The sequence below is a fragment of the Malania oleifera genome, chromosome 9 (assembly GCF_029873635.1).
Source record: "Malania oleifera isolate guangnan ecotype guangnan chromosome 9, ASM2987363v1, whole genome shotgun sequence".
Lineage (NCBI taxonomy): Eukaryota > Viridiplantae > Streptophyta > Magnoliopsida > Santalales > Ximeniaceae > Malania > Malania oleifera.
This window is the reverse complement of record NC_080425.1, coordinates 91,904,743-91,928,666: the sequence shown is the minus strand read 5'-3', so window position 1 is coordinate 91,928,666 and position 23,924 is coordinate 91,904,743. Positions and strand designations below refer to the sequence as shown.

At 32.6% G+C, this 23,924-nt stretch overlaps 2 protein-coding genes across 9 annotated transcripts in view; both read left to right on the top strand.

Moving 5' to 3' along the window:
- Positions 1 to 12,769: 12,769 nt before the first annotated feature.
- LOC131164005 (small ribosomal subunit protein uS11m) lies at positions 12,770 to 14,736 on the top strand. Its single transcript, XM_058120890.1, has 2 exons — positions 12,770 to 13,239; positions 13,755 to 14,736. Exons 1-2 carry the CDS (start codon positions 12,966 to 12,968, stop codon positions 14,381 to 14,383), a joined length of 903 nt encoding a protein of 300 aa, XP_057976873.1. The 5' UTR covers positions 12,770 to 12,965; the 3' UTR covers positions 14,384 to 14,736.
- A 140-nt stretch (positions 14,737 to 14,876) lies between these two features.
- LOC131164004 (F-box protein At3g54460) overlaps positions 14,877 to 23,924 on the top strand; it is a 28,119-nt gene continuing 19,071 nt past the window's right edge. For 3 of the 8 annotated variants that reach the window (XR_009139195.1, XM_058120884.1, XM_058120886.1), the window contains exon 1: positions 21,192 to 21,888. Coding sequence is in view for 6 of the 8 variants with exons in the window: in XM_058120884.1 (XP_057976867.1) it covers positions 21,380 to 21,888 (509 nt within the window). In the remaining 2 variants the exon portion in view is untranslated. Of the gene's footprint in view, positions 15,065 to 17,306; positions 17,470 to 21,147; positions 21,889 to 23,924 lie in introns of those variants that run through there. The other 5 variants (XR_009139194.1, XM_058120887.1, XM_058120889.1 and 2 more) reach the window with 4 other exon arrangements.

Below are 23,924 nucleotides of genomic sequence, written 5' to 3'. Positions count from 1 at the left end.
ACCGACACAGGAGAGGTTTTTTTTTTTTTTAATGTTTAAATTTGAATATAAATTTTGACAATTATGAAAAATTATTATTACTTAAAGACATTATTTCTGTTTTTCTTTTTTATTTTTACTGTTATAAAATAAAAATAAAAATAAATTATATTGATGTCTCTGTTGGTGTTGTTGGTTATTTTTTATTGTTAGTTTTTGTAAAAATTAAAATTATATTTTGCAGTAATTCAATATTCATAATTCATTTTTGTGAATTGAATCATTAATGTTGCACAAAGTTTTAATTGAAGAAATGGTAATAATTATTATTACCATTTTCAGGGAACTTTAAAGGCAGAAATTAGCAATAAATCAATAAAATAAATATTATAATTAATTCATATTTTTATAGTAAATTTTCTAATTTATTTTTTATTTATATTCTTCTAATTAAATTTTCTAGTTACTATTTAATTCATATTGGGTATGCCTCGGATTACCGACAAGGTTGTTTTCCATGATCGGTTGATTATGAGTTTGAGAACAAGAAATTATACTCTTTGCAAAAACATAAAGGAAAGTAAAAGGTAAGACCGCATAAATTATGATGATCATTTCCCCAATATTTTTTTGATTTACGAAAAAGAATAAATATGAGTTCAATTAGGTTTTTAAATTTGTTTTAGTTTTCGAAAATACATAAAACTAATAGTTAATTTTTTGTTCCTAGTTTTCGTTATTAATACCAACCGACCCCAATCTTCCGACAGGGGAGTATGACTTATTTTTTGGCTCTTTTTTGTATTTTTCAAAGTAAAATTAGGATATAACATATTTTGAAATAACTTTTCTAACTAGAAAAATTTTAGAGTTGCCCCCACAGGCATGGTGCGGTGGAAAAACATCAGCAAGTAAGAAGGAGCATCGAGGGTTCAATTACAGGTAAATACACTCACGGAGCCAGCGGTACTTGTGGATGGTAAGAGTTTACTCTATGAGCCAACGAGAATCGTAAATTGTGAGAGTTCGCTCTGTGGTGAGAGTTCTCTGTGAGCCAGTAGGGACCGTGGATGGTAATGGAGATGTGTCTCAGGGGTCGGGTTGGCGGAATGTCCAACTAATGCACAGAAGCCTTGTCCGCATTCCGGACTTTACTCTGATCAGCGAGACCTAAGGGCGAAGGACGCTGATCTGTAGGTTTGGTGTCGCACCAGGGGGTCAAAAGGGCTCATTGGTGGCTAAAGTTCTTATATAATATAAAAAAAAAAAATAGGGCTTATTGATTTTAAATTTTTAAAAGCTAATAAAAATTTTTACTACCAAATTATTCGATTCTACTTTATAAGTTTCCTTAATTTTTTTAAAATATTACAAAATTATCAATGTGCAATTATATTTCTTAAAGAGTATATTCCAAAGGATCGTATGAGTATCTAAAAATTACAAGAAAAAAAATTCCATAATTTTTTACAACTATATCAAAACCTTGAGATCATAATTTTATTGGCAATAATAATCATCATCTATTTAAATTTTCCATCAAGTTATTTCGAAGATTTTTTCACTATAAATTGAGGAAATGGAATATCATATCCAAAAAAATTTAGTAGTCTTTTTAGATTTTAATCTTTCTTAAAAATACATGTCTATTTTAGTCATCCAAATGTTTAGAATTAACTTGTTTTTTAAGAACTCATTTTCACAAGAGAACCAAGCAATTTTTGCAACAATCACAATCACCTCATTTTCATTAATATTTTTTGAAATTCACTTTAAAAACCTACACAAACTATATATATATTAGAGTTAATACATTGCATTAATTGTTGAATTCATATTAATTAAGAAAAAGGAAAAAAATAAAATGAGTTTGACCCAAAAATATTTCCTTATATGATTTATTAGACATCATGGGAAAAAAATGAAAAAAATAAATTAAATTATAATGTGAATATAAGAAAAAAAATTTTAAAAATAAGAATTTTCTATAATTTTAAAAAATAATAAAATTATTTTTGCCATTTTCAATTATCATATATAATAAGATTGTTTTTTGAACACTAAGAAATGATTTTAAAAATAAAAATAAAATAAAATAATTATAATTAATTTTTATTTTTGTTTTAGTATTTTAATTTGTGATATTTTTTCATTTTTTTGTGCTTTTGATTATATTTTCTATTTGCCATTTGATTCAAGCTAAAAAAGAATATGAGTTCAATATAGTTTTTAATTTGTTTTTGTTTTAGAAAATTAACAAAATAGGATGCTACTTTTTAGAATTTAGTTTTTGTTTTTAAATTTTAGTTGTCGTTTTTTAGTTTTTATTTTGATATTTTTAATAGTGATACCAAACAACTCCAACTCTTCTCAGGTGAATTTGGCCTCTAGAACCTAGTTTTACCTCAACTATACTCAATGCATATCATATTTTAGGGTTTTTTAGTTGTTAAGAACTTAAAAAGCACAATGGCAAGGTGGTCTCTCTTTAGATTTTACTATTACCTAAAAATACATATCCATTTTAATCATTCAAATATTTTCATACACTATCCAATTTTCTACCAAACACTAATTAAAATCAACTTTTTCTTTTGTACAACTTTTCTTTTTGCAAGGATCAAATAATTTATATCATATTGATATAACCTAAAGAAATCCTGACATTAAATGAAGTAAAACCAAAAAATGAAAATACATCAAAAGAGTAATGGAAAAGAGGTAAGGTTTGTTAATTAAATTAGGGGGTTAGCATACCAATATTTATTCCATAATAACATATCTGAAATATCACACATGCAATCCACTAGTAGGAAAACCAATAGGAAGGTATTTCGAATTGCTATAAAAAGGACCCCCTAAGGAAGATGAAACATCTTATTTCATTCTCCTTGACTCATTTTTTGTTACGATCATATAATCCTACCAAATTCCCTAACTTAGGCATCGGAGAGGTCCTTTGGAGTACACCACCCCCCTTGGTCCTTTAAGCAGTTTTTCTTTCACTTTTGGCAGGTGATCAAAGTTGTAATTAATCCAAATTACATCAACAAAATTTGGTAGTAACAGTCAGCTTCATTGGTGAGAAACTTCAAAAGATTTATTTCTCTTAATCATAGTTGCATTACGCAATGTCAAGTTTGAACCCAATGTTGGGGATCAATCATCCCCAGTCAGTTTACTCCTTGCTACTAGACAATTCGTCGCAAATTGTGTCTTTAAATCAATTTTTAGTCTTGCAAAAAAGGGTGAAAAACATGTTTAGTATGATCTTACAATAGAAAAAAAATCTTGTAGAACATGACTCGAGGGTTGTCCAAGTAGAAACGATACCTAAGGATAAGGTGGTAGTGCCACATGAAACTGCCTTGAAAATTTCAAATCCGACAAAGAAAGTAGAAGGAGCTAATAGTTTGGGCATTAATGAGCAATGATCCTATGAATTGGAAGAAATGTTCAAGAAAACTGATTAACTATAAAAGTTGGTAAAAAAGTTCGCGGTCAACCCTTACTAGGGGAGACCTCTGTTAGATATTTTGAACCCCTCTTTACTGAAAAAATAATGGAAACTTCTTTACCTAGTAAATTCAAGATGCTCCACATAGAAGGATATGATGGGTTGTCAAATACCCTAGACCACCTTAACACCTTCAACATAACACAAACTTTTAAATATATCAACTTGGAGTAGGATATCACCATAAAAAGAAGCAAATCAGATTTGAAGAGAAAATATACTAGAAATGTTGATAAAATCATCGAGGGAGGAGTAAGGAAATATTCCTCTAGTAAAGAATTCATTTCCAAGTATGAAGAATAAAAGAATGTGAGAGCAAAAAAAATAAAAAAATAGGTGGCATAGGCCATGAGGCTTCATGAAATACAAATCATGCTAAGGAAATCTACCCAGAAAATAGTCACCACTCAACAAAAAATTAGTCCATCTAATGAGCACCACACTTGAGGCCCAAAAATGCACCACTCTAGGTAACAAAAGAAAGGTATTGTTCGGCAAAAAATTGTCTCATCTAATGAACACTACTCACGAGATTCAAAAATGCCCATCTGATATGCATCACTCATAAGGTAACAAGTGACAGATACTGTTTGGCAAAAAATTGGCTTGTTTGATGAGCGCGGCTTATGATGCTAAAAAAATGTTCATCTGATGAGTATTGCTCATAAGGCAACAAGAGACGTGCAATGATTGACAAAAAATTAACCCATTTGATAAGCACCACTCACGAGGTCTAAAAATGTTCATATGATGAGTATCACTTATGAGGCAATAAGAAACGGTCATTGTTTGGCAAAAAATTGGTCCATTTTATTAGCTTTTCGAGTCCGATCCCTGAGTTTGATAATGATAAACTGAAAGTTACTTATGTGTGTTTCTAGTGGTTGAACATGTTATAATTTAACACACACATAAGGGGACTAAGAATGGAAGCCAAAAACGCATAAAACTCATATGATCAGGGGTTTTACATGAAGATTAAAGAGTAGAGAAGATTAAGAAGAAGACCTTTTGATTTTATTTGTATAATACATTTAAATTTTTATATGTTGGTCTGTAAAAACTGCATACATCCTGTAACATTCTCAATTTATATATATATATATATATATATATATATATATATTTTAAATTACTCCAATTGTAACGACCCGAATAAAAATAATATTTAAATAATAAAAGAAAGGAAAAATGGAAGCCGGAAACAAAAGGAAGCAGTCGACAAAGCGTTCGTCGACGACATTGAATTTTGGAAGGACTAACAGAAAGGGGATCAGTAGGGCTTCATCGACGAATACAGGGGATTCATCGACGAAGGCTTAAAAGAATTCGTCGACGAATATAGGGGGCTCGTCAACGAAGAAATACCGAGAGGGGGTTTGAGCCGATTGAATTTCGTCGACGAAATTAATAAAGAATTCGTCGACGAAATCCCCTGTTCTATAAATATGAAAATCCGAATTTTAAGCTTCTCTAAGAAGCTAACTCTCTCTCTCTCTCTCTCTCTCTCCTCTTCAGTTCTCCGTTTTTCTTTCGTCGATTTCGGGCCAGATTTCCGCCGGATCGACAATCCAAAGTCATCACGACGCTCCTGGCGGAGTTCTCTCCAAAACTGCTAGAGCGGATCATTGGTGAAAGCAAGTTGAGAATCATCCCTAAGTTGAGGTAAGACTTTTTAAGTCAAATTTGACTTTATGGTAGTTATACAAAATGTTGTACGTACGAAAAAACCGAACTTTAATACTGAGAGTTTTCATTTTCAGGGGTGTTGAGTTGAGAACCCTACGGGTGCGGGGAAGATTTTCTTAGGGACTTTTTAGGAATCAGGTAAGGGGATAAACTAAACTAGTTTTGTTTTGAGAAAATGCATGTATATATATATATATATATATATATATGATTTATATTTGGAAAAAACTGTGAAAATAATCGTATGTTGAATATGTAAAAATCCGCTAGTGTGGCATGAGTATAAAATGTATGAGAAATTATTTTTTGGGAATGTGATTATGATACAGGTTTTTATGATGGAAAACTGGTGTACGGGCCAAGATATTTTTATATATATATGTGATTTACCGGCATACGGGCCGTGCTATGTGGATATGTTTGCCGGCATACGGGTCGTGCTATGTGACTGTGATTTGCCAGCGTACGGGTTGTGCTATGATTTGCCGGTGTACGGACTGTACTATGTGGATATGATTTGCCAGCGTACGGACCGTGCTATGTGGATGTGATTTGCCAGCGTACAGGCTGTACTATGATTTGCCGGCATATGAGCCGAGCTTTGATAAAATGTGTAATACCGGCGTATGGGTTGATGATTTTCATGATACACGTATATATGTAAAATGATATGATTGATGTGAAAATAAATGATATGAGATATCTATATACAACAGTTTTAGTATATGTTATATGATATCAGAACCTGGTTGGCTTGGTCTAGGCTAGCACTTGTACGGTACTATTGCTATGTGTCCATGGTCTTCGTGATCATGATATTTGTGTTAACGCCGCTGTACGAAGTGGTGTGAGATTGGATGGTCGATGTGGTTATTAAAGAAGTGTGCTGTGATCACCCTTAGTGTACGGACCAGGTATGGTAGACCCATCGGACTTACAGACTGGATATTTGACTTGGCAATGGTCGGCCAACCATTGTTAGGTCCCGCCTTTAGGCCACACAACCCAATCATGTGGGGGTAATACATGACAACAGCCAGCTAACCTATCAAAAATGTTTTTATGTTACTATTATTATATGAGATGAAATATGATTATGAAAATGCAGTATGTTCTGCCATGTTTTAATGATATATTTATGTTTTTCCAGATTTGATATACAGTACTGAATATGTTATGTATGATATATATAGAACACTGAATACTCATGTTGCCACATACTGGTATTAGTTTATTTCCCTTACTGAGAGGTGTCTCACCTCTAAATTTTACAAACTTTTTCAGGAGCCCCTGATAGGAGAGCGGGAAAAGCCCTGCTGATCTATAGCAGTTGTTGCCCTTTTTGAAGGGTAAGTTTCGATAGGGATAGTTGGGTTTTGTGGGGATTGTCCCTAAATTACATTTTTAGGGTTGCATATACAGAAATACAGTGATTGTAATAACTCTGGTTATTGTGATATATGATATGTGATGTATATGATTACATGTTTCCTGCTGCTTAGGCTTCCGTTGAATGTTCTAATGTATCCCTAGTACCCACGGGTCCAGGTGGATTGTGACCTGCTAAGCTGGAATGTATGATGATAATTTATATATATATATATATATATATATATATATATATATATATATATATATAAAGGAAAAATATATGTGAAAAATGAGCAGATCGTGACACCAATACTTGCATGTAATGGGCATCCCTATGCAGTGGAAAAACATAAATCACATAACCACATGTACATGCATATACAATACCATAATTCAGTGTATACAGACTATAGCCATACAAAAATACCCCTCCAGCACCATCTACTCGAAAATATACACAACTCTGTCAAAAACTCACCCTATAACTAGGGTAATCAAACACTCTCTATCCGTGAGCCTGATCTCCTCGCCTTACTAGCTCACCTGAAAATATTAAATTAATAAGGTGAGTCGATGCTCAGTAAGTGGAAATATGCTATTACTAGTGTGTGACAACTAAGTTAAAGATACTTTTAAAAGAATAACTGAACTGTAATGCAACAAATAATCTGCAAAGCATATCTTTCTTTCTCAAATTAAAATATATTGTATTATCTGTATTTTATACTTTTCATACTGATAATATCATACTATACTTATCATATACTGTAAAAATTGTATGCATATACATAACTATACTTATTCCCTAGGACTCTGTACGTCATGATTTGACCCCTCATGACAGAGTTGTGCGGCCCGTAGGCGGGACTACATGTGGTCGGCCCTCCAGATAAGTCAATATACTCTACTCTATCTCAGCCCGGCCAAACTGCATCACTCCTAGGCTTAGGACTGGCTACTACCTCGTCAAACCAGCCCCCTCTACCCAGTGAACTGGGGAGCTACAACCTCTCCGAGCACGGCTGACGATACCCACATATTATTTGAGATATGTGGTTGCACTCTATCTGTATATAGCAACGGTACCGTGCTTTGTAATCTATATCTGTACTGTATCTGTCTGTAATATTTCCACAGGGATCTGATACTATATACATATATACATATATACTCTTTTACTGTTTTCACCATGTTTCGAAAATTACCATAATGCTATCTTTCTATACTGTAAATACTATAAACTCTGTATACTGTATCTGTAGCATCTTAATGCTACCTCTATATATATATATATATCTGTCTGTATCACTGTCTATATGCTCTATTTGTATACTCTGTATGTTATGGTAATAGGAAACATGACATACTAAACTCTGTTTCATGAAACTATTTGTATAAAAGTTGTATATGCATGTACATTTTTCTATATAATTTTTGTGAATATATATCTATATCTGCATATTCTGTATAACTCCATACATTAGGAAAAACTATACAAACTGTATATACCGTCAATATCTGTGTATTCAATATAGTATGATACATTATAAAAGCTATATATATTTTTTCATCCCATGAAAATTTACTCAGGCTACACAAACATTTAAACTTATATCATGTGAAAACTGTATAATAAACTGGTATGAATATATATCTATTAAATCTCTGTTAACTTTATTAAAATTCTTAGCATAGCATATTTCCCTTACCTTAACTTTGAAAAGCCCCTATAAAATTTTGGCCCTATACCCGCAGGGTTCCTAACTCAACATCCTGAAAACACAATCCCCTAGAACAAAATATTAGTACTTTCTTACCTACAACATTTCTTATAATTGGGGAAAAGGCAAATACTGAATAAAATGTCTTACCTTGAGATTGGAACGAAATCCAACCCAACTTTTCCAGCGATCAGCTCGGGCAGACTTGCAGAGAATCTCGCCAAAAGTGTTCCTTAGATTTTCAATCCGGCGAGAAATAGGCCCGGAAACGAAGAGAGAAGTGAGAGAGAGTTGTAGAGAGAGAGAGAGAGAGAGAGAGAGAGAGAGAGGGGCGCTAAAAATGATAAAAATCCCTATTTTCCACTATTTATACTGCCAGATTTGTCAACGAGACACATCACCTCGTCGACGAGTCTTCATTAAATTCGTAGACGAAACCTTGTATTCGTCGATGAAATTTAGAGCAGCCCATATCCGTCTCTTGGATTTTCTCGTCGATGAAAACTTGTATTCGTCGTCGAATTTCCTTATGCACTCGTCGACGAAACCCTGTATTCGTCGACGAATTTCCTGGCAATTCCTTGAAATTGTTATTATTATCCCCAATTATCATTATCTCCAAAATGCGATCCGCATTCGTTGACGAAGTTTACTGCCTCCTTCTGTTCCCGTTTCCATTTCCTTTCTCTTTAATATTTAAATATTAGTATTTTCCGAGTCGTTACACATCCTGCATGATATGTCTTAGTGCTCAGATAGAACCGTCGACCGACACTAGGTTTTTTAGAGTAAATTAAAATACCTAGACCTTAGAGAGACCCTAGGACCCTGCACTTCACTTACGAAAAATAATAGGGGTAAAATATAACCTAGGTTGAAAATTGAAAGGGATTTGGACGACCGAACCAGGCAAGTCAAATTGTCTCGGTCGACTAAACTGTTGACTGGTGAAATAGTTGACCTGATTTTGGGTGACTGAACTCAAATGACCGTAGCGTCTTCAATCAACCAAACTTGTATCCTGTCCTTTTCCACCAACTTGGGCACCGAACGTTTATGTTCAAAATACCCTCGGGCAACCGAACATGCAAGTTCGTCAGACTGAACTTAAGGACGGGCAACCGAATCTTGGATATTTTGAAAATCGCCTAGTTTAGCCACCCGAACCATGTTTCAGGCATCCGAAGTTCAAAATTGCCTTTTTCTTTTGTGTCAATTTGAGCGACCGAACCTATAGCTCGATTGACCAAAACTCTCGGGTTAAGGTATTTTTAAATGCTAAAATGGATTTAAAATTTAATTAAACTTTTCTAATAATACCCAGCGTATCCCCAAGGATCAAAAAATTCCCTGACTCTATATATACCCTTTCATAAGCTAAGATTAGTAACTTTGATGAACTCTCAAATCTTCTCAAATTATTTATTAATCATAGTTCCCCAAACTAATTTTTATTGCAAAAACTATTTCTTGGGGCAAATCTTTTACTCTCCAAGACTCTCTTTCATTTATTATTGTAGATCATTTTTACAAGAGAGTATTTTATTTGGGTTTTTACTTGCATTGATTTGCACATAGATTTTCAAATGCATATATTTTTTTTTTGTACAAAGTTTTTGAAACTATAACCCTAAATTCTCCTATGTCTTATTGAGAAAATTTTTTAGAGAAATATTTGATTTAGGGTTTAAATCTTTGAAGTCTTCATCATACATATTATGTTCAAAGATTGTAAAAATATTTTGAGAAACACACCCTTACTCTATTGAGCATATTTCATATTATATTGGAGAGTGCATTTATTTGAGCTTAATCGTGTACATCTTAGTTTGTATTTTTAGAAATATCATTTTGTACATAAATGATTTTAATGTATCAGTTGGGTTCAGCCCGGAATTGAACTTGGGAGTTTCAGCCCTATAAGTGAGACCTGTTTGATTCATCTTGTAAATTGAATTGGAGAGTCCCAGGCCCGTAAGTGAGACTGGTTTGGTTCAGTTCGGAAATTGAACTAGGGTTTTCCTCGCCCCGTAAGGAGAGGATGTAAATGGCTTCTGCTCTGTCCGTTTAAGTGAGCAGCGTTAGTGTAATCCTTGGGGGGTATGTCCAAGGTAGGGACGTAGGCTGGTTTGGTCGAACCTCGATAACAAATATCTCGTGTTGTCCTCTTCCTATCTTATTTAATTACTGCACTTTAAATTCAGTATGTGTATGCCTATTTATTTATTGTTATATTATTTGCATGCACACCTTTATTTTAAATGAGATGTCCTGCACACGTGTATGTCTGCACTAATAGTTCAATTATTTTACTTACACGTTTGCATTATGAATGAGATATGATCATTTGTGGTGAATCGACGAAATGCTTAATTAGCCAAAAAGTTTTTAAAACCCAATTCACTTCCTCTCTTGGGATTACACCAATTCCAACACATCTGATGAAACCCAAAGATGCCCACCTGATGACCTAATTGAAATCTCATGAAAATAAAAGGACTTACAGTAAATGCAATATACTCGATCTCGAACTAAAAAGGTAACTATAAGACTTATGAGTAGGGGGCAATTGATATAACCTAAAAGAAACTTTGGCATTAAACAAGACATTAAATTATGTAAGACTAAAAAATGAAAATATATCAAAGGAGTAATGGAAAAAAAAGATATAACGTTTGTTAATTAAAGTAGGGGTTAGCACACTAATCTTTACTCTTCAATAAAATATCCAAAATGTAATCCTTGCAATCCTTTAGTATGGAAATCAACAGAGAGGTATCCCGAATACCTATAAAAAGAATCTTTTAAGGAAGGTAGACATCTCATTCTCACGCACTTCTTTATTATTGCGATCATATAATCTTTCAAATTCCCTAACTTAGGCAAATTAAAGAGGACTCCCAAAGTAGACCATGGATTCTCCAAACCATTATTCTTTCATTTTTGTTAGGTGATAGAAATCGTAATTGATCCATATTCTCTTGGACATATTTTGACAGGAACATATATATTGGATTTGATACATTTCCTTATCATTGTCCAACCATGATCAACACTCAATTGAACTTATATTGAGAGAGAGAGAGAGAGAGAGAGAGAGAGAGAGAGAGAGAGAGAGAGAGAGATTATCCTGACAAATTTTGGAAGCAACATATATATTAGATTTGATACATTTCCTTAATTATTTTTCAACCATGATCAACACTAAATTGAAGAGAGAGAGAGGGAGAGAGAGAGAGAGATTTGTATGATAAGATTGTAGTGGTAAAAGGAAAACGTTAACAATATAATGTGTCCATAAGATTTTCGTAGACTATGAAGTACGAATAATACAAGAAATAGTAGAGGTTGTTGGATAGGATGGGGAATCCTCCGAGGCTTTTATTTATTTAACTATTCATGCCTTGTCGTTAACTTTTTATTTGTTAGGGGCAAGTCTTGGACTACCGCATATGAATGAGAAAGATAACTTTCAATGAGGCTGCAAGGATTGAATTTGGGATGCTTCTCAACCAATAATAACATTGCAATATTATATATGTACACACATATAGGCAAAATGTTTTGATCTAGTTTTAAAAAAACCTGCATGACACTAAATATTTCCCCTAGCCATTTAATAAAACACAACTGACTTTGCCATTTTGCAATCTCCCTTCAATTAATCAAAACTTACATATAAAAGATAATATTTTAATCAGTCACATGCCTTAGGCATTAAAAAAAAGAGCAAAATAAAAATGTACATATTTAAGCCTCATGTCACAATTTGATATATACCTCAACAACGCGTAACGCAAAATTCTCATGAAAAAATGAATTCTTGTAGGGAAACAATTTATTTTTTTTGACGCTCCAAAGAGAAAATATACTTTGCCACTTATCCAACTCAATGTCAGTGCAAAAAGACTTAATATTTAAGTGCAACTAAATGTTAAAATAAATTTATTTATAAAAAATAGTTTACATTTTTTATTTTTAGTTTTACAAAGAATTAAAAAATTTTAGCACATTTTTTAATTTTTCCACATTTTTATAAAAAATTTTTAAACAATAATTTTTTTGTCACTTTAAACTTGCGGAAAATAATATAAAAATACCACCTTTGTTTTTAGTTTTTTAAATTTACAGAAAAACTATAATTATTTTAATAATTTTATCTTTCTTCACTTGTGAAAAATAGTTTTAATTTTTATTATTAATTTTCACATAATTTAAAAATACCACCTTAATTTTTAAGTCTCTAAATTTATATAGAAAATTAGAATAATTTTATTATTTTCAAAAATTGTAATTTTGATATAACTTTAAAAATTTGGAAATCAGCTTGTAATTATTTAATTATTTAAAAATCTACAAATAAAAATAAATGTATTCTTATAATTTTAAAATTTATTTTCTATTTTTTAAAGGAATAATTTAAAAATAAAAAATGGTATATATATATATATATATATATATATATATATAATTTTTTTAATATCTAAAAATAGAAAATGAAACGGTCTTCTTCATCACTCTCGCGTTTCTCATATTGAGAACGATTTTATTTTTCTTTAAAGAAAAACAAGTTATAAATTTTTTTTAACCCTGCTGCTACTGAGTCACTGACGGCCATGGCATAGAACTTAGATGCCCCAGGTTGCAGAGAACAATCCAACCCAGAGCCCCGCAAAAAACCCTAGAAAATGCATTTTTCTTTCTGCTTGCGCCAAGCTTCTCGATCTCTCTCCCTCGCTCCTCCATCTCTGCGCTTCCTCTCTTTCTCTGTAACGAAGTCAAAACTTAACAAAACCCTATTAGAGCAGACCCGACAGTCCTCGATTCGATCCCACTGTCCTTCTGGGTTGTCTGTTCCAGCTCCCGGCATCTTCAATCCGGCTGACATGAGATCGCTTCTTCCATCCTTTAAAGCCCTCTCGCTGTTCTCGGAAATCCCCCGGAAAAACGGCGTCTTTTCAGGCAAGTTCTCGTTTCCGTTTTGTTTGGCTGCCAAGAAATATGTTTCGTAGCCACGCGAAAATATGTGTTTGTGTACCGTTGTTCAAATTTAAGAGAAAAAATTAGTGCAAAACATAAGTACCGAGATCTTATTCTTTTGTTATATAGTATTCCCATTTTCTCGGCAGCCAAATGGACTAGGTATTATGAGTTTTCAATATGCTTGCTCCGCCACAAAAGGGGCTTGTGCAATTTTGCTTCAAAATGAAAAAAAAAAAAAAAAAATGCTAACTGAGACTGGTAATATGCGTATTTTGTTGAATATCTTTGCAATGTAAAGGCTATATTGTACATATATGTTGAATCGCTGGGAAAATGGTTGTAAGGAAGAAATCAAGTCTGCCGGGTGGAGTCTATTCACTTCATTGCTTGTTATAGGGACAGTTGAGAAATTTTGTGCAGGAAATTATGTGTTTGGGATGGAGAATTATGGTTTGTCTTGAAAATATGAGTGATGAAAATTATGGCTTTTGCAGGTGATCCTTGGAATGTTGCAAAAAATGTGTGGAGATTTTCGGGTACTCTGGAGATGAAGTTGGGTAATCTGAACACGAAAGAAAATGTTTCTCTTCCCTATGCGACAATATTTCGACGTTTGATACATTCGGAAAGTCCTAAACATTTTGAGAGGAGGAATAATTTTCGGCCCATGAATTTTGTGAAGGGAATTATAGAGGAAAGTGGTAAGGATATCAGAGGAAGTTCTCAATTTACTCAGCATGTAACAGAAACAAATGCTGATATTGTTCATATAAAGATGCTCCGTAATAATACTTTTATCAACGTGACGGATTCAAAGGGTAATACAAAAGCCTGGGCATCCTCAGGACACTTGAAGGAACTGCAAGGTGGGGGAAAAGTTTCTCGGTATGCTGCTGAAGCCACTGCAGAATTTGTTGGGCGGCGTACAAGGGAACTTGGAGTGAAGTCAGTTGTAATGAAGGTGAATGGGTTTACTCACTTTAAAAGGAAAAGACTAGCAATTTTGAGCTGGAAAGATGGTTATTCAAATTCTAGAAGTGATCAAAACCCAATTGTGTACATTGAAGACACAACTCGACGTCCTCACAATGGATGTAGGCTCCGAAAGAAGCGCCGCATTTAGATCACAATAAGCTAGGTTCCTGTGTGGTATCATTAAATTGGGAACGTGGGATTTTGACCATGTGTTGAGAAGAGAGTTCAAACAAAAGAGAAAGCAATGAGTGATGCAAAATGGTCTTGAGCTACTGGTGTTTATTTACTTTTAAAAAAATTAATTTCAATTTGAGAGCTAGGTGGAATTTGGAAGGGTTATATATTTGGTTGATTGTCATTTTTATTTTGAAATGTGGTAAATTGAATTTTTGTTTAACTTTTGTCACTTCTTAGAATTTGTTCTTCCATTTTACTACTGTCCACTGTAATCTCTAAACTGCTGTTTTTCCCTCTACACAGAAAGGAGGGTTGTCTGTGTCATTTTGATTTATGTTTTTCCCTTCTTCTACTTTTTTCATTATTTATGTCCAGAAGTTTACATTTTTAGTTAGCATGGAATGACGAGATTGATTATGAATTTACAGTGGCCGCAGCTTTTTTTTTTTCTTGTTTTTCTACTTTTTTAATATTTTGAAGGAACTGATATTACAATTTCTATACTATTTTGAGTTTGGTATCAGCAGGGAAATATATAGTAGCCATGTTTTGCTGAGATTTTCAAGATAAGCTTGATTATATGCAAGCCTTGGGTTAATGATGCATGAAGGCTTTGGTCTCACAAAATGATTATGAGGAGCAAGAATCTATGGTAAGTATTGAGAAGTTTTCTCTTCCTGTTATTAGGGGATTGTTAGTCTACTCGTCCACGTTACTATCATTGAGTGGTTTAGTGCGTATGATAATTGTTTGCTGAAGTAGATATTACTGATAAAAAAAACATTTGTAGAAGTGAATATCCTCGAATGAAGGTTTTTTAAGCTAAATCCGAAGAGATGACATACAATATGTACAAAGGGCTCTTATTTGGTTTGTGTAGTTAACTAAGAGACAATGGATGTAAATAATTGGAAGAAAAATTGCATTGAAATATAATAGTTTTTATGTGAAATGTTTTATTGTATGGTAACACACTCAGTCAACTCAATAATGATAAAAGTGATGAATAGAAGGTGATATAGCAATTGATACCAACAGTTTTGAATTGTGTTAATTCTTCCTGAGCCTAGATTTTGACCTAATGAACCTGAATTTGGAGTTCTAACATCCCCTCTTAGAAAAGAAATGACTTTGGAATTGTTGCCCCAAATCGTAATTTATTGTGTTCCTTTTAGATGGTATAAGTTTGAACTTGAGTGAAGTTCATGGTGAGTTTCAAAAGATCAAATGCACATTTTTGAATCTTTTGCTTGACTCATGAAATATTTTAATACAAATTATGCACCAAATTTGTATCACTTGCTCTGCTCCTACTCGTAATAGTAAGTTGGATTGGGAATCCTATAGCTATGATTGCATTTTTTGCATACTTGAAATTTTACACGCACATGCATTTAATTAGGCTTCAAGAATGGCTTGTCTGGTTCCATATATAAGCATATAGCATATATGAACAGCAGTTAAGGTGTTTTTGTATGATATGACTTCTTGTTGTGCAATGTTGGCGTTTTAAGTGTCTTTCGTCTGACCTATTTTCTCATGTTGTTTCTATTCTCCCTCGATCTTTTAAAATCCTTTTAAATTAAAGTGCTTGTTGTGAACTGATTTTCTGCATGTATCCTATTGTGTGTCTGCTTAATTGCTAAATTGCAATTATTTATGCTACTGAAGCTGCATTATTAAAATCTCCAGGGTGAATGTGCAAAGAGACAATATCCTAGGATTAGACAGGAAAACATTGTTTGGTTGTACAAAGGAAAAAATTGAGTTTGGTTCCTGCAATTGCAGCACAAGTCACAAGGCTTGTTCACTGGTTTTTGGTAGATATTGAGCACTCATTTTTTGGGTTTAAGGAGCCATTATCTGTACGCCTTACATCTTTAATGGAGATGAATGGAGAGTATTTCTGTGGATCTGAGGGGATGGTTTAAGTTTTTTGGGTCTTTGTTGAATGGCCTGTGAGGGATTCAAAGATTATGATTTGAGAGGCCTATGAAGGTCATTTTGGAGCAGGTTGGAGTGAAAAATGAGGGATTTTAATAGGAAAAATATCAGCTAGACTATGCTGGCAGTGTTACTGAATGAATTGTGAACTCTGTTAATTGTTTGTGTTAATGTGTGAAAGAAATCTTCTTTGAGTGCTACTGGATGCTTGCTGATGCCGTTTGCTTCACTGAAGTTGCCCTTTTGGCTTCATGACTTCTCTTCTGTGGAAAGCTGTTTGGAGATTTTTAACAGCCAAGAAAGTAGCATTCTTCATGTGAGGAGCTATCTCTGTCCATTGGTGTTTCTTGTGTAAGGAGCTGGCAGGAAGCGCAAATCTCTTGTAAATTGTAGTTCCATTGCATCGATGCGAGGGAGCTCCAGAGCAGATCTGGCAATGGTTTGGTGTAGAAATTTTGTTCTCTCCATGCTTATGTGCTGGAGTTTGAGAGTTGTGGGAATGGCTCTGAAAGTTTGTGGAAGCTGGCTCCTTAGTAAACATATTGGTGCATTTTGAGTAATGAAGTAGAAGGGCTTTTGAATGGAAAGAGATGATGACAACAGAAACAAAAAATCCACTTAGGCTCAATGGTAAGAAAAAGAAAATAGATAAGGAAATAGACTTTTCATTATATATTTTCTCTATATCAAATATTACTAAAAACGAAGTTTTGTTTAAACATGATTAAAATATTTTAAAAATAAAAGGTTAATGACACAGATAATAAATATTTTATTTGTTGATTTACCATATATAATTTATTTCCCCTTTTGTTTTTGTGACCGACCTGGAAAAAGGTAATTCTATCTTTTTTTTTCTTTTTCTTTTTCCACACATTTTTCAAGTTTCAAATGGTAACTTATTGCATAACATATTAATCTTTTGGATTTTATGGAAATTTTTCCTGCAGACCTTTCTTCTTGTGTATACACTTGGCAATCCCCGTCTTTAGTTTCAACTTCAAATTTTGTACCATCAACCAATTCCTGTGTATTAATTATTCAGAAGACTCTTTTTTGGGGAGCTAATCATACATGGCTGCAGATCATTTATTGGTGGTAAGCTTGAGTAAGGTACTGATCAATCTAAACTATATTATTTGAAAATTCCAATCATGGTAATTTCTCTCCTATATGTGGATAATAGATTGGTCTATGCACAGGTTAAGGAAAATCCTATTTTCTTTGTCATGTTGTAATTCCTTGATGCTCAAATTCCAAACAGACCTCAAGGGAGCTGAAGAAGGGAAACCCTGCCGGGATTGTTAAATAAAGATGCAACTCTTCCATTAGGTCTAAAAATTTGCCCCTTTTATATATTATATATAATCCATTCTAGTGCATATGCTCTTGTTCTTCAATTAATTTTTGAGAGACTTTGTGCTTGTCCAATTTCTTACTTGGAGACATCATAAAAACAAAGAATCTATATTGCAATTAAAACTTTAAGGAGTTAAATTCAACAAAACTGCATGGACTTTTAATGGAATTTATTCATAATTAATTATCATTGTATCTACAGGTTGTTATGTGGCATCTGCTGTCATTCATACATTCGTGTGTCTGGTTTGGTTTCAAGGTTTTCTTCTTCAAATATTGTTTCCTTATCATAATTGTTGTGACATTTTTTCTAGCTCTAGTATCATTGCAGCTGTCTGATTCTATATCTAGTTAATACATCTAGTTTAAACCATAGAAACCTTTTGTTAATCTTATAGATTTTTTAAAATGAAGAATCTACCATTAAACTTTGTTCTCAAACAATAGTAAACATGCATAATTTGATGATTGCATTCATTAAGGCTTTGCTTGGAATATGGAGAGCATTGGGGAAAGGACAATATGAGCTTTTTTTTTTTTTTTGGATGTTTAGTTGGGCTATTATTCAAATTGAGAGAGAAAATAAGTCTCAGTAAATTTGAGAATAAAATTTTGATTTGGCATGCCATTGTTATTTAGTTATTGAACTTTTTCTAATTATATTAAATAAATTTTCATTCCCTCGTTTGGTTCAGCGGAATAACTATTCATTGAAATAGGATGGAATATGGTTTAAATTTTACTAGTTAAGAGAATAGTTATTTTTCATATATTTCTAATTATTTCATTCAACATGTAATAAAAAATGAATAGATATCCCTACGATGACAATGGGAGAAACTATTCCTTCTCCACTCCTTAGTGTGGAGTCATAAAATGTTTTACGTTGTTGTTTATTTTATAATAATAGTAATAATATAATTTTTTATATAACTAATTGTAACTAACCTATTAAAATTAATATATTATATATTAATTTTAATAGGTTAGTTACAATTAGTTATGCAAGAAATTATGTTAGTATAAAGTAAATAATAATGTGAAATTTTTCATGAGTCTATAATAGGGTATGGATAGGGAATAACTATTTCGTAATTCCATGGTAGGGATGTTTATTTGTTTCATGTTACATTTTGAATGAAATAATTAGGAATATATAAGGAGTAACTATTCTCTTAGTTCTCAAAACCTAAATTATATTTTATATTTTTCAAAGAATAGTAAAACAAATTCTTCTTTAATTTTATTTTCTCAAACAAAAAAATTTAATATTGATTTCAGTCCTAAGCTTTGGCACTGTTAGTGATGCATGGATCGATATTTTCCTTTTTAGTTTGTCCGTGGAAGGTTATAGCTTAGAAAAGCAGATAAAAACATAAATAAAAAATGTTGGTGACTTTTAATATTGATGATGTAAAAATTTATTTTCTTCTACTTTATTCGTGGAGTCTTGATATGGCTTAGAAAATAATTAAAATTATAAAAGGTATATTGTGTTTTAAAAATTTAATCACTAAATGGGTTGAACCAATTTGGTGATTGTACGAATAACATTTAGCATAATGTTGTGTATATAGTTATGTATGTGTTCACAATCCAAAATTTAAAATTTTTAGGCCTATTAGAGATGATAGGGAGTTGTGCGTAATTTTTTTCAAATAATATAAATTTACTAATTAATCATTAGTTGCAATGTAGGCCTTATAGTGCACCTGTGAGGAAGAGTGACTTAGTTACTGTGGAGGGCAGTAGAAGGAGTAAGGGTAAACCTAAAATAACTTGGGAGGAGATAGGGAGTAAGGATTTAATATCTTTGAATTTATCAAAAGAAATGGTCCATGATCGCATAAATTGACGGAAAATGATTCATATAATCGACCCCACTTAGTGGGATTAAGGCTTGGTTTTGTTGTTGTTGTTGTAATCATTAGTTGGTATTTTTAATTTATTTTTTTAAATTTGAACTTGTAAGAAAATGACATTTTAAGAATAATGAGAGAAAACAATATAGGTTTAGGGTTTGTTTGGTATCGTTGTTATTTTTCTGTTTTTAGTTTCTGTGTTTCTATAGTGAAAAAATACATTATATAAATACGTTTGTTTTTATTGTTAGTTTTTTATTTTTATTATTAATTTTTAATTATTTGTTAAAAAACTGAAAACTAGATTTTATGATTTTTAGTTATTTCGACAAATTGTTATAAAAAAATTTAATATTTAGAAATAATTTTTTGAATTAAATTATTCATTTAAAATTAGAATTAAATGAACATATGAATTTAAATATAATGATAAGAAATTTATACATAAATTTTAAATAATAATAATAAAAAAAATTAATTACAAAATACTTTTACTATTTTTTAATTTTTATGTCTAATAAAATTTTTATTATAAAGTAAATTTGGAAGAAAAATAATTATAATAAATTTTAATGTGTATTATTTATAATTTTGTTACTTAATAATATATTTATAATATTTTGATTTAAAAATAAAAATGACTATTTTTTAAATTAAAATTTTATTTTGTATTAGTTTTATAAATGTTAACCAAATATATTGCTGTTTTTTATTAATTTTGTTTATGGTTTTCATTTCTCTAATTTTTGATAGTAACATCGGGTGACCCTTAAATAACAATGTTACCTTAACTAATGGTATAGGTTTATAAAAATAAAATTAATTATACATATTTTTATTAATAATTAAAACATACAAAGGTAAATTTAATAATTAAACATACTACATATAGTTTTATTTTATATTTACTTTTTAAAAAATAATAATCATAAGGGTGCACTAACGAGCCGCCACCCCCTAGTCCCCCTTTCTTCAGACAAAATCTTTTTTTCTTTCTAAAAGCAAAAATAAAAAATAAAAATGAAAAGGCATTAAAGTACAAGCTCTCCATTTTCTTATTTAAAATGTTTATAAAGAAATAAATTTATTAAATGCACTAAATGCTTATATTCAATTTTTTTAACATGTTTGGAAATAATATAGTCAAATGGGGAAGACATATCTTTGATTCGGTTAAATTTTATTCTTCTTTAAAAAAATTAATTATGTGGGTGATGTTGGTAATGTCTTCACTTGATGAACCAAATAATAAGTCTTTTTTTCTGTGTTTCTTCTTCTTATCAAAAAATATTATAAAGAAAATTAAAATTATTTATCTTTTAAGGAAAAATCAAATCATTTAATAATTTTACTAAGATCAATTTATATAAAAAATAAAGATAACATAAGTCAAAAAGGTGCCCATGTTGTGCCAACATTCAATTCACTAATAAAAATTTAAAATAAAAAAGAAAATAAAAACTAGTTAAAAAAAAAAAGTAAAGTCAAAGTCCACTTACAAGGCCCATTGTTTTGGATTTACGGCAGGCCCATTAGAACCTTTTTCCTGGGCTCCACAAACCTCAATTTCACGACCCAACAACTCTCCTCGCTATTTGTCCTCTCTCTCTCTCTCTCTCTCTCTCTCTCTCTCTCTCGCGTTCCGACATCGTCTTCTCCGTTTCCCTCTACGAAGCTTACCAATCTCAGCAGATTCAAAGTCCAAACCCTAGCCATTCATCGAAACCCTAACTAAAATTCTATAACCCTAAGATTTAGAAACCCTCGCCGCACTCGCAGCGTCTGCAATGTGATTTTATCCTATGGAGGAAGACTCGGTTCCGGACCACAAGCTGTGCGGCTTCTTGCGCGCTGTTCTCTCGTTCAATTCGACGGAAAGCGATGATGGAATCGATCCGTTCAAAGACCTCGGCTTTGGCGCGCTTTGTGTCATCTTTGGGGACGGATCAGAGGTCGGTTTCAGGGCCGAAAGCGGCGCGGTGTTGTCCCCAGTCGGTTGGAAGGGTGCGGGCAAATGTGATGGGGTGGAGGGAGAGAGTGGGGAGGGGAGGAAGAGTATAGCGCCGAGGAATTGGCGGAGGAGGAGTATTGGGATGGTGAAGGGGAGTGTGAGTGTGGTGCATCAGCTTCACGCTCTGATGTTGCATAAGTGTTTGAGAATTGTTGCTAGAATCGTTGGGGTTGCGAATGGTGAGAATGGGGAAGTAAGAGTGGTGTTGCTGATTGACGTTTATCTCCCCATCGCTCTGTGGTACGGTTGGCAGTTTCCAAAATCTGGGTCGACCGCTGGTGCTCTATTCAGGCATTTAAGGTTGGGTTTATTGTTGGATTCATTCTGCAATTGATTTTTGAAGCCATCCTTTTGTCTTTGTATAAGCTTTTGAGCACGGACGCATCTATGTGTTTGTCAATTTCAATGGTACCCACTGCATTGCAATTTCAACGACAATATTTAGTGATGGCACACTGCTTTATCAACTACACGAGTGCTTTCATGATTTGATCCCTCAATTTTTTCTATCTATATGTTTCTAACCAACCAACCAATGTATCCGTCTTATTTAGGGCTTCAAGTCAAGATGTTCAAACATATGACATTGTGTAACTTAATCAATATTTTGTTTTTCCTGTTAGATTGATGAATATACATTGAATTATTACATCAAAGCACCTGCGGGACTGGACTGGCAAGCACTGAACTCTTATCTAATTGATCCACGCCAAGTGCAAGCTTGCCCACCCTCCCCCCTCTTTTTCTTTTTATTAAATAATGATTTGAGCTTGAATGCTTAAAAAGGCTTTTGATTGGGTTATCCTAAATGCTTTCTTGAAATCACTTATTTCACTAGCCTATTTTTGTTTGATTTGCTCATTAGGACTATGTTGTTTGGCTTGGCATTTGTATTTTATGTTATTAAATGTCATATCAATAAGATTATTAGAATACCCTTGATTATGTAATCATAACAATAGTAAGTAGAATCTTGTAATGTACAAATAATAATACTATAAAAGAGCAGTAACAACAGCTACTTATGTGATAATAATCATAATAATGAAAGAAAACAAAAATAATAATATTTTCTAGTAGTGAATAACAATTATAAATTAAAAACCAATAATAACAATAACATAACAAATAAATAGTGTTTGTTATGGAATATGGATAGGGATTAGGCTTGGGACCAAATGGTTTTACTATGACTTTCTTTTAGGGTTGTTTAGACGTGGTTATCTGATGAAGGTTTTTATGAATTCTATTTTAATGAGTCTTAGGCAGTAAGCAGCAATTCAACTTCCATTACTTTACCGTCCAAGAAGGATTGGGCTTCAAAAGTTGTTATTCTCGACTTATCAATCTAGTTACAAGTGTTAAAATTGCTGCAAAAGTGCTTGCAGATAGGTTGAGTGAAGTGATAGGAATTCCCATTTGGGAAGAAAGATTGTCAAATGCTGTTTTGGTGGCTAATGAAGTAGTGGAGGGTGTTCATAAGAGGAATAAAAAGGGAGAACTATATTTAAATTGAATTTTGAAAAGGCTTATGATAGGGTTAGCTAGGACACTTGGGATAAGATCACAGGGTTGGATGAGGGGGTGTCTGTCATATTTTTCCTATTCAGTCATTATTAGCAGAATAGGATTCTAAGGAGTGTTAAAGCCTTGAGAGGTGTTAGGCAAGGGGGTCCTCATTTCCTTTTTTGTTTGTTATCGTTGTTGATGTTTGAGTAGGTTAATAGACATAGAGATTATGTGAAAGGGATTGAGGTGGGTTGAGAGGGGCTGATTGTTTCTCATCTTCAGTTTGTTGATAATATTATATTTTCCCTAGATGATCATAGAGATCTTGTTTGAATGGTCTTACAATTCTTTAGATTTTTGAGAAGGTTTTGGTTTTAAAAACAAATTGGGGAAGAGTGGATTGCTACTATTAATCTTAGTAGTGTAAAGTCTTTGACGTTAGCTTCCTTAGTTTGGGGTGGCATTCTTGTGTGGCCTTTGTCTTATTTAGGAGTTCTATTGGAGGCTAACCCTAGGCTTGTTGGGTTTTTGGATCTAGTAATCGATAGGGTGTCTATGCATTTGGATGGGTGGAAAGGTGCTTTATTTTCTTGTGGTTGTATCACCATTATTCATGCTTGTTTCTCTAGTATCCCTCTTTATTATTTGACCTTTTTAAGAATTTGAGTAGCGGTAGCTAGGAAAAATTGAGAAAGTAATGAGAGATTTCCTTTGTTCACGGGTAATTTGATTTGTTAGGAGATTGTGGATTTAAGGAGGGTGGTTTGGGTCTTGGAAATTTTGTGTCTTAAAACACTGCCTTATTATGTAAATGGTTGTGGTGTTTT

Excerpts from the sequence above, each read along its gene's own strand:
- LOC131164005 (XM_058120890.1), top strand. The coding sequence starts at position 12,966 with ATGCATTTTTCTTTCTGCTTGCGCCAAGCTTCTCGATCTCTCTCCCTC. Across the intron at positions 13,240-13,754 it reads GAAAAACGGCGTCTTTTCAG|GTGATCCTTGGAATGTTGCA; the intron begins GCAAGTTCTCGT and ends TGGCTTTTGCAG.